Raw genomic sequence first — 11,401 nt, forward strand, 5'->3', positions numbered from 1 at the left:
AGCTTTTGTTGTTTTCTTCCTCTTCAATCAATTAAGGCACTGAAATGGTTCCTAAGAAAATCTTATTATACATGCATCAACTTTTTTTTTAATATGATAATCAACACCTAATAAGAAAAAAAAAACTGGTTCCAATATATTTATTTAAGCACCTTTCATGGTAAGAAAAACAAAACTTGAATGTTATTTGATACTAAGTGTAGTACGAAGCTTCAGTACATTTTTAAGTATACATTAATTCTCGTAAACTTATATTCAGAATAATATTATTCTGAGATGGAGGTTATTCATTTACTCACAAATTTTTTATTAGAATTTGAAATGAAAGAGATTAAGATAAATGGAGTTCCATAGACAATGGAAGGAATTTATTTTATGTATAACAATTTATTTCATTTCAGTAAGAATTTTCAGATGTCTATTTATGTCTATTTATAGTAAAAGTAATCAAATGAAAGGACATATTTAGAAAAAAGTGAAAGCTGCTATGAAAGCCCTTTCTCCCAAAACGTGGGAAAGGGGATAACTTTTGTAAGGGGAAGAATCATACACACGAGTACAATGCATGATCTAGTTGTAGAACATTTGAGGTTTGACCTTACAATTAGAGCCTAGATGAAGAAAATTAAAGCACAAAACATGTCGATTTAATAATAAACAGTTGTCATAAATAAAATAAGTGATGTAAAGTTACTAGAAACAGCACTACTAGTCCTGCTTCACGAGATTTTTAACAAGCAAAAATTTCTTTGGCATTTACTTGAGCACATATTACATTATACATTACCAGTGATGTATCTATATCGATGATAATCATGATACACTGATAAAAGGCATGGGTTCCCAATACCATAATGACAGATTTACCTATCTGCAATGGCATTATCATTGTCATTTTCACTACTTCGATTACTTCACGAAGAACATCAATGAAGATACATTTTATGGAGTAGGCAAAAGAACAGAATTGGGAAACGATACAGACCCATTATTGGGAGCACCGTGTATGTTGAGAATTGAAGTCACCAAGTTGTAAATCTGAACATTTTCGAAAGATGGAATCTTCTTCCCTCTTGGAAACCGAGGACCATGGCCAACAAATATGGTTCTCATGGAAAATATAGCATTGTCATAACCATGAGCTCCACCACACTCTTTCTCGTTGGTTCTCTTTTGTTCTACCTTAAACCCTTCATCGAGTAATCCAATTATAGGTGGAATTCGATCACTAGCAACATAATGAAGCCTACTGGGAAGCTCCTCCTTAAGATAAACTCTTAAATGCTCACCATTCCCTACCCTCCCAGATTTCAACCCTTCATTCATTTTCTTGACTACATCAGATGGATCAACGCCTTGAGGTGGACGAATTGCAAGTAATGGAGTGTATGACTGCACCCAATCCCCAGGGATTTCAATCCAAGGAGCCAAATCATCGAGAAATAGCAATTTTTTATCACATGTTCCAACCATTCCATGATCACCAACTAAGATTATATTAACATCTTCAAAAACACCTCTTTTCTCTAGACCAGTAATCAACTTTCCAATCAAGCTATCAATTTTAGAAACAGCTTCAGTGATCAGAGGATCATCAGGCCCAACTTGATGACCCTGATGATCAGGATCCTCAAAATAAAGGGTCATAAATACAGGAATTTCACTAGTGGGAAGATCAAAATAATTCGAAATAGTATCAACTCGTTCCTCAAATGGAACAGAACCATTATATTGTTGACAAAACTTTTTTGGGCAAGTCCAAGAACCTTTAATTACCTCAGAACCAGGCCAGAAGTAGAGAGCAGCCTTTAAACCGTGATTGGCCACAGTCTCCCACAACGGCTCGCCTAACCACCACTTGGGCTCGTGGCTGGCCATGGTGAAGTAGTCCCCGCTATTTGGATCCGCAAAATGGTTATTGATTATACCATGATAAGCAGGGTAAAGACCAGTGACAATAGAGTAATGATTAGGAAAAGTTAGAGTTGGAAAAACCGGAATCAAACCCAATTCGGCTTCAGTCCCATTAGCAATGAGGCGGCCTATATTTGGAGTTGGGGTCTTGAATTGGTATCCGAATCGAAACCCATCTGAGGAGATGAGCAGAACCACCGGATGATCGAGTTTCTTGAGAGGGCGAGCCAATTTTTCAGAATCCGCAGCGGACTTCGTTCGGATCGTCGTGTTTGGAGCCGAGAAGTAGAGGAATGCGAAAGCTCCGGCGACGGCAAGGGCAACGCAGGTGACGAGGAGTAGGGAGATGAAAACAATGGTCGTAGTCGTGAATTTACGAGAAGGATCCTTGGAAGAAGGAGAATCTGTGCTGAAAGAGAGAAGAGCCTCCGTTGGGTTTGGTGGGTCATCTTCTTGGGTCTGAAGTGGTTTAATTGGGGCTAAAATGGAGGGTGAATCAGAACCCATACTATGAAAGTTGGGGTTTTGAGTTATGGGTTTGGATCACAAATGTGAGAAAATGCTGGGTTTGATGTTTGAAGTGGAATGGAAGAGTTTAGTGGAAGATGAAGATGGATTTGAGGAACAGCAATGGAGGAAGTCAATCAAAGTAAGAGTTTGGTAGACAGAGGGGACGAGTTGTTTTGGCTGCAAATCTGGATGGACGGTCAGGATTAATTGAAGAAATTGCTTCGTTACGGTAGTATTGTGGAGCTCATTTTACATATCTGAAACCGTCCGCATGTAATAATTAAGAAGGGGACCAACGTCTTGGCGTGGACAAGCATGATTTGCTAAGCTGTAGTACTCTACACCATGGCAACATATAGAAGACATCTCCAATATTTAGCACAAAAGTAATGTAAATGTAAAAATTGAGTTATATTTTGTAAAAAAAATAATAATTTTGTAATAATTTTAACATTAATTTAATGTAAATTTTAATATGTTATTAGATAATTCTATAATGCACTCTCTTAAAATGGATACACTGATACACCTTTTACTTGTTTCGACATATAGAAAAGAAAATTTAGTCTATTTTTTTTTTCATATTCATATACGTTATAGTTATTTAAGATATCTTACAAAATTTTAAAAAATTCGGAATAATTTACAATATGGAAAATAATGTTCAAACAGTCTATTTTACACTCGTATAAAATAAAATAGTCACGCGTGCAACACACTATTTGAACGCAGTTTTCAACGTTTTAAACTTTTTTGAATTTCTTAAAATTTTGCAAGATATCTTAAATAACTATAATTTACATGACTATAAGAAAAAAATTGAGTAAAAAATTATTTCGGATACTAAAACATATAGAGATGTATCAATGCATCTTTTTTAAGGGGGTACATTATAGAATTTCCCTATATTATTTAATATTTAGTTAATAATTTATTTAAAAGTATAAAATAATAATGTAAAGTTAAATATAAAATTTAATAATTAAATAATAATAATAATAATACAAGGAGTATACTAGTGAAAATTTAATAATAAAATATTAAAAATGAGATAATTATAAATATAATGTTGAAAAATTGTTGTTCTCCAATAGAAATATCAAATCAACAAGATTACAACTCTATGACAAATAATACAAAGGACAAAAATATAGATTAAATAATATTACAACACTAAACAAAATATACACATAAAATAGAGAATATGGAGAGAGGAGAAGAATTACAACTCAAAGCAATAAGCTACACATAAAACACAATATATAAATAGCATAAATATAAAAGAGATGTGAGAGCAATCTCAACACCACATACACCACAAGTGTATAATAGGAGAATCACAAAACTTGAACAAGGTCTTACACCTTTGTCCAAAAACTTATTTCCCCTACCACAAGCACTTAGGGAAAAGAAAAAAAATAGAAATAGTTTTCTGGATTTATCAAGCCTATAGTGTTTTTAGCAATGTGCTCTCTTGATAGAAAATTGTTCACTCCCAAAGTGAACACAAGACCTCTATTTATAGTGTTTTGAGGATCACATATGAAAATCAAAGTCTTTCACCACATGGTTGTTACCAGCATATTAATTGGTGTTTAATAGAATAAAAACGTTGGACAAGAGAGCTGAAAACATGCTCAATCAATTCATGTACGTTTATGGATGTTTTCAAAAATTGGCTCCAAGTGTTCATAAAATAACCATAAAACAACATAAAAATAACCATTAAAAAACTGTTTCCAGAAAACTCAAAATTTAGTTTTTGTAACTCCTCTCCAAGTTAAATATTTCCCCAACGTCCCAATACTCATTTAAATGATATAATTGAGTATTGTAATAGTTTCTAATAGCAAGAAACTTATCCCATTGATTCCATAACTTCCATATATAATAACTTACTTAATTACATGTGATCCTTAAGTTACAATCTATTTTTAGATTTGTAACTCCTCATGTGTTACAACTTTTATGTGTATTATTATACTATATGTGATATAATAAAACCTCCAATACATAATATATATTAGGCTAATTAGTAATTTTTCCACCTGAACTTTGACATGTACCAAATCATGCCTCCTGAATTTTTTTTGGTCGTTAAAAATTCCCCCTGAACTATTGAGATTGTTAGATTTAAGGACTTTTGTCTAATTTTAGTAGAAAAATTATAACATGGATGAAAGTTCAAGGGGCATGATTTAGTACATATCAAAGTTTGAGGGCATGATTTGGTAGATATCAAAGTCTGGGGAGTATGTTTTAGTACATAAACAATTACTAAAACAGTAAAATTGAATGAAATTAGACAAAAGTCCTTAAATTTAACAATCTCAATAGTTCGGGGGGAATTTTTAACGGCCAAAAAAATTCAGGGGGCACGATTTGGTACATATCAAAGTTCAGGGAAAAAAATTACTAATTAGCCTATATTAATCTCATATTAATATATAATACGTCACATTTAAATATTCTAATTTATATTATATTATAACAAATAATATATAATATATAAAAGCATAATTGTAATGTAAATTTTACATCATGTTATATTGTGATGCAAATTTGAATTACTTTTAATTATAATTATATGAGATTTTTATATCATATTTTAACAAACCATTAGAGTATAGACTTTTAACCTGTTGACCGAGGTTTTCGGCAACTAATAAAATATTAATATAATAATGAGCTGTAAGAAAGCGAGATGAAGACTTTTTACGTGGTTGGGGCGTTAATGAGCCTTAGTCCACGAGCCACTGATATTTATGGATGTCTTTAATACAGATCTTACACTTGGGAGAATGTTTCTCTCTGTTATACAAAGAATGTTCTTGGTGAGTTTTTTCTCTGTTTGCTCTTAAGCAGCCAAGATTCTCCGACCCCATTAAATGAGCTTTGAGGGGGTATTTATAGTGTTTTAGTGGGGCAATCCCTAGAATTGTACTTACACATGTGTCTGTAAGTATCCATAAAGTTGGGCATTTCCGATGAATATACCATGGGTGATGCATGGTCAAATCCCTAGGTGCTGTAGGGTTTTTATGGAGAATGTCCTTTTTGTCTTATGATTGACGTGACTCTTCGCAGAGTAGCCGTCGCTAGACTTAAATGATCATTACTGTAGCGCTGCTGTTTGGGGGATGTGCCGTCAGACTTTATTGCGTGTACAGTCCCAACACGCTTCCTCCCATGCAGCATTAAATGCGACTTGATGTCTCGGGAGAGACCTGACACATCCCGGAGTGCCTTTGAGCTATGCTCGCTTCCGGGAGTACCTTGTACTCCGGGTGCATCTTCCGGGACCCATGTGAATAACGCTTCCTGGTGTCACACAAAGACTTAGCAGTTCTTCTCAAGTAATTTGATCCACGTGTCCCTTCCTGACTGGTCCACGTATATTGGGCGATTTTAGGAGCAACATTTACCCCCCAAGCCTTGTTTACTTAGTAAAAATAAACCAAGGCTTGTCCAAGTGTCTCCAGTTGACTCCTCGTTTCCCCAGCTCGAGTCTCGAGCGCGTGGGGGGCACATTAAATGATGTTATTTAATGCGACAATACGTTTGTTCGTAGGAATGTTTCCAGCCGCCTCCTCGGTCTTACGATACGACGTGGGGCGCGTGAAGGTGTGTCTAATAACGGCATTAAATGCAGTGATTCACTTTTGCAGAGGTCGATTCGTTTCGCGCCCCATGATTGATGCGGCGCATTGATGGTGTCAGGCGGATACTCAAACGTTTGCACCGCCTTAATGGCGGATTGATCTGGCCCGTTGATCGGTTGGGAATTCGAATCGTGCGTTTCCCCTACCGTACGATTGGTAGGTGAAGACGCCTGTTCCTCATGCATTTTTGCCTATAAAAGCCACCACCTTTCCTTCATTTCGGTTACTTTCCATTCCTTACCATTTTTGCTTGAATTTCTCAGAGAGAAAATTTCCTCAAAGTAGCACAAACCGTCTTAACACTTGAACATTTTCTGTAATCTTCCAGTGTTCGATTTCGCCAGTGCTTCTCAACTCTCGCTCAACCATACCCAGTACCCCCAGTTCAACAATCAACTGTAAGTTTTTCGCATCTTTGAACCTTTAGCACGCTTACATTTATTTTGTTTGTTTTCTGGGTTCGTACTCAGAGATTTCTGGAGTGTGAGTGTTTGAGCTCTTTGAGTTCTGCTCTTACGTTTTACTGTATTAGTTGTAGGCATACAGTTTTGTTTGAAGAAGGTCGTGTATCCTTCGTTTAGCATTTGCTTAGGGCATAGGAAGACTTTTCTTTTCCTTTTTGCAAAACCACTTTTACTGTGATTTTACTGCACCCGACACTTGTTCAGGGATTCTCTTTCGAGTTTCCCAGGTGACACGTGTCCGGAGGGGGCCTCTTTCCAGCGGTTAGGGGACCCCCACTCCCTTTTTTCTGGTTTTAGGGTTTGATACGGGGCCTAACTGCTGGGCTTTTTCTTTTCGTTTTTCTCAGAGCATAACATGTCTGCTTCTGGCTCGAAGTCCTCGAAGAAGAAGGGGAAGAGTATTGCCACCCTGGAGGAGGTTTCTCTGGGACCTGTTGCCCAGGAAGGGTACAAGTCCCGCGCCACTGGCTGGGAGGCGGCCGAGCTTCGATCGACCCTGACCTGCCCTCACCAGCTGGAGAACATCATTAACGTGGCTGGAATCAAACCCTCTACCTCAGGGACCTTCCACCGGCCTCCCCGTGACTCGGAGACACCCAACCTCAACTACGATGGCTTCGGGGCTTGGAGTCAGACCCATCTGATGGCTGGTGCAATGCTCCCGCTCCAGGACTATTTTGTTGATTTTCTTGTATTTGTCGGCCTTGCGCCATACCAACTTATTCCTCAAGCATACCGCCTGCTCTCAGGCTTATTTATTTTTTATGCCGCACGCGGCTGGGGGTCTCCCAGCCCGGCGGAGATTTTATATTTTTACGAACTTGTATCCGTCCCCAAGAAAGGGGACAAACTTAAGGATGGTTTTTACGGGTTCCGGATCCACCCTGCTAACGAAGGGGTGGTTCCGTACAATAGGCAGACTCACGTTAAGGAGTACCGCCACCGATTTTTCTTCTCCTCCGGTTTTAGGGCCGTGGACCATCCGGAGCTTCTCACGGAGTGGGTGCGGATCCCACCTTACCAGCGGACGCTCACCACTCAGGCGTTCCTTCGAAGGGCCCAAGCCTTCGCCTCTTACGACCATGCCGATCTTGACGTCGGGGGCCTGGTCACCACGGAGAATTGTAGAAAGGCCAAACTTATCCTTTCTCACCAATCCGTGGATGACTCCAACCTTTCCAAGGTTATCTGCCCTAACGTGAGGGCGCCAGTCGCGGAGAAGGCCTTCCGGGATGAGCTTATTGCTACGGCAGAGAAGAAGTACCAAGATTATCTCTACCGGAAGGCCCAGGAGAAGGCGTATTCCAGTGCCCAGGCTGCCTCTGGGAGAGGGCTTCGCGTGGGGAGCCCGGTGGTGCGGAGGAGCCAAGCCATCGGCGGGAAGTCCGAGGCAAAATTTTTTGACAAGATTCTTCAAGAAGAGATTGGAGGTCCTTCCGCCGGGGGACCCCTTCGTCTTGAAGGTTCTTCCGAGAACCAGACTTCCCGGCCTCAGCCTTCAGTCCCCGAACCAAACTCGGGCGCTCCCGGTGCTAGCACTTCTGGTGCTGGTGGTAAGTCTCCTTTGATAATTCAATATGTCCCTTCAGTTGATGAATATACCAGTCGTAGGCCCATAGGGTTCGACGAGCGTCTCCGTAGGTTTAAGATGCCGTCGACCCGGTGGGGGGATCATTTGAAGGAGTTTTATTTTACAAACTTAGGAGATTACCTAGGTCGGTCCCGGATGGGCCCCGGCCCTCCGGAACTTATTCCCTTAGGTCCGTCGGCTTACATCGCGTCCAGCTGGTTTCGGCCCTCGGACAGTTATCTTGGAGACGATGCTGCCAGCATTAAAGTTCGGGACTTTGCTAGGGCCGAACTAGGGAGTCCGGGTAGGAGTAGTTTATTTACTGCGCCTTTTTGTAAGTAGTTTCTCACGGACTTTTAACACTTGCTTGCTTTATTGGAACAGGTACCTCCATGGATGCCATCCTGGAACGGCTGGCTGGGGTCCATACTCCGGTGGCTCCTCCGGCCTTCACCCCCTCTCCCCCGGCCCCTTCCTTGAAGGTTTCCTCCGGTGCTCCTCCCGAAACCATCGACTTGGTGGATGACGAGGAGGTGCTTCCGGGAGAAGGCCAGGGGAAAGGGTGGGACTTCTCGGAGGAAGCCGCCGAGGGTGCTGGAGACCCTCAAGCCCTTCCAGTGGTAGCAGAGGAGGACGAGGAGGAGTACGAGTGGCTCTGATCCGCAAGCGTAAGGGCAAGATGATTGCCCAAGACGAGCCGAAGAGGCCTCGGAGGGCCGACACTCCCGCTCATGGCCTGGACGGCGGGGTGTCTCCGATGGAGGAAAATCCTGCTCCTCCTCGCATTGAGCTTACCCCGATTCCGGGGGATGAGGCAAGGCAGGAGCTTCGCATAGCCAAACACAACTACGCTATGGACGAGTACTCCCGGGGATATGCCGATGTGGAGGCCCTTAGGAGGATTCTGCGAGCGGAGGTTGAGGCGAGCATTAACCATCCGGACTATCATGATCCGTGGAACCTCAACCTGGATCCTTTGGCAGACTGGTTCCGTCCCCTCCTAGGGCCCACTCTGGCTCCCTTCGCCGCGGAAATGACCGGTGAGTTCGCCTCTCAGCTTACACGCTGTGCGCCCAAGCGGTTCGCCACTTGCGCTTCCCTGAACTCCATCTTCCAAGTCCAGGACCTCAGCCATTCTCTCACAGTGGTAAGTACTTCGCAACTTTTTGCGTTTCCTTTTTGGTGTTTGTATTTTGTTTTCTTCCTTTGAGAAATTTTTCCTTACATCCCGTTATGGTTCAGCTTGCGGCTGAGGCTGGTCGCCTCTCCAAGAACATCATAAGCCATGGCTTCGCTCTGTCCGATTTTGGGGACATGAACGACGTCAAGAAGGTCCTCCAAGACCTTACTGCGGAGAGGCAGATCTACCAGGAGGCCGCCGAGCGCCAGGAAGCGGCGGCCAAGGCTAAGGAAGAGAGGGCCAAGGCCAGGGAGGAGGAGGCCATCCGGAGGGAGGCTCAGGCGGAGGACATGATCCAGGCCGAGGCCCAGCGGAGAGGCAGGATGGAGGCCCATCATCAGGAGGAGTTAAGGGCTCAAACCGAGGCTGCCGAGAAGGCTAGGCGGGACCTTCGGGAGGCCAGGGAGGCTTTGGACGAAATGGCCGCCAAGGTGAGGTCTCTAGAGGAGATTCACCAGTCGGATATTGAATCCAAGGCCGCTCTGGCTGCGGAGTTGAAGGAGCTTCGGGACTATAAAGATCAGTCTATTAGGAAGGCCAAGAGGGCCGAGCTCCTTTCTCCCGTCTCCTGTGCCCGGTGCCCGAAGCGCTTTGATGATGGTGTCTACATGGCTTGGGCCACCAACGATCAGAGTATCAAGCTTTCTTTCTATCCCAAACCCGAGGACATGATTGCCAAATTTCGGGAGAAGAAGAAGAGACTTGATGCGCGAGCTTCGAGGCACGGATCGGACCTCGTCTTCGCCGCGAGGCTGGCCCCAGGCCGCCCTATTATTGACCCAGATTATACCCGTTCTTTTCATAACTCTCTTTTTTTTCCTTTGTACATACTCGCTGCTGCCTTAGAACAGTTCAGGCGGCAGCCTTTATTTAAAGGGGAGACAATTTAAGGCCTGTCCCCGGGCCATTTATATGTGTATGACCTAACCTTCGGGTTAGGATATTTTTTTTATTTATATATATGTGCGATCTTTTTCCACACTTTATATATTTTAACCTGTCCTTTGGCTCAGGATTTCATACTTACGCCTTTTATTTTTGCGCATGTTTTTGACCTGCCCTTTGGGTCAGGATATTTTACTTAGCTTAACCTGCCCTTTGGGTCAGGATGTTTTACTTAGCTTGACCTGCCCTTTGGGTCAGGATATTTTACTTAGCTTGTTTTTGTTTGTCCGTGCGGTATACCCTAGTACCCCCCTGAGTGGCATAGAAACTTTGTTTTTAAGGCACTCAGTTTTATTTAATATAGAGGAGGCATACATTTGGACGGTACAAACCACTTTGAACAAAAGCTAAGTTTAATTCGCTATCGGTAGTATTTTCTGAGGTGATCGGCGTTCCAGGCTCTTGGGACAGTAGTTCCGTCCATTCTTTTCAGTTTGTAAGTGCCAGAGCCGATTTCGTCCTCGATTTCATATGGTCCTTCCCAATTTGGTCCAAGTACCCCCACTCCGGGTTCTTGGGTGGCTGGGAAGACCCTTCTTAGGACCATGTCACCGATAGCGAATTTTCTGTTTTTAACCTTGGAGTTAAAATACTTGGTCACCTTCTTTTGATAAGCGGCCATCCGTATTTGGGACTCATCCCGGAGTTCTTCGACTTGATCCGAGCTTCTTGGAGCGGGGCACGATTGGTGGCCGGATCATAAGTCGTTCTCCTGTGGGATGGGAATAATGTTTCCACCGGGACCATTGCTTCACAACCGTATGCCATTGAGAACGGCGAGTGACCGGTTGTGGTTCTGGGGGTCGTCCGGTAGGCCCACAATACCCTTGGCAATTCTTCAGGCCAGTTATTTTTACAAGCCAGCAGCTTCTTTTTCAAGGTGACCTTTAGGATTTTATTGACTGCCTCCGCCTGGCCGTTTGTTTGAGGCCGGGCTACCGCGGAGAAGCTTTTCACTATTCCGTGTCGGTTGCAGAAGTCAGTAAATTCCTCGCAATCAAATTGCTTTCCATTGTCTGAGACTATTTTGTGAGGTAAGCCGTATCGACACACTATGTTTTTGACAACAAAGTCCAACGCCTTCTTAGCGGTTATTGTCTTCATAGGCTCAGCCTCTGTCCATTTGGTGAAGTAGTCTACTGCTACTATTGCATAC

The 11,401-nt window shown here is 42.6% G+C and overlaps 1 protein-coding gene across 1 annotated transcript; it reads right to left on the reverse strand.

Moving 5' to 3' along the window:
* Positions 1-727: 727 nt before the first annotated feature.
* On the reverse strand, positions 728-2,677 carry LOC115706840 (uncharacterized). Its single transcript, XM_030634589.2, has one exon. The coding sequence runs from the start codon at positions 2,419-2,421 to the stop codon at positions 943-945; it is 1,479 nt and encodes a 492-aa protein (XP_030490449.2). The 5' UTR covers positions 2,422-2,677; the 3' UTR covers positions 728-942.
* Between the last annotated feature and the right edge of the window lie 8,724 nt (positions 2,678-11,401).

The sequence above is a fragment of the Cannabis sativa genome, chromosome 1 (genome assembly GCF_029168945.1).
Source record: "Cannabis sativa cultivar Pink pepper isolate KNU-18-1 chromosome 1, ASM2916894v1, whole genome shotgun sequence".
NCBI lineage: Eukaryota > Viridiplantae > Streptophyta > Magnoliopsida > Rosales > Cannabaceae > Cannabis > Cannabis sativa.

Coding starts and splice junctions, on each gene's coding strand:
- LOC115706840 (XM_030634589.2), bottom strand. CDS start 2,421: ATGGGTTCTGATTCACCCTCCATTTTAGCCCCAATTAAACCACTTCAG.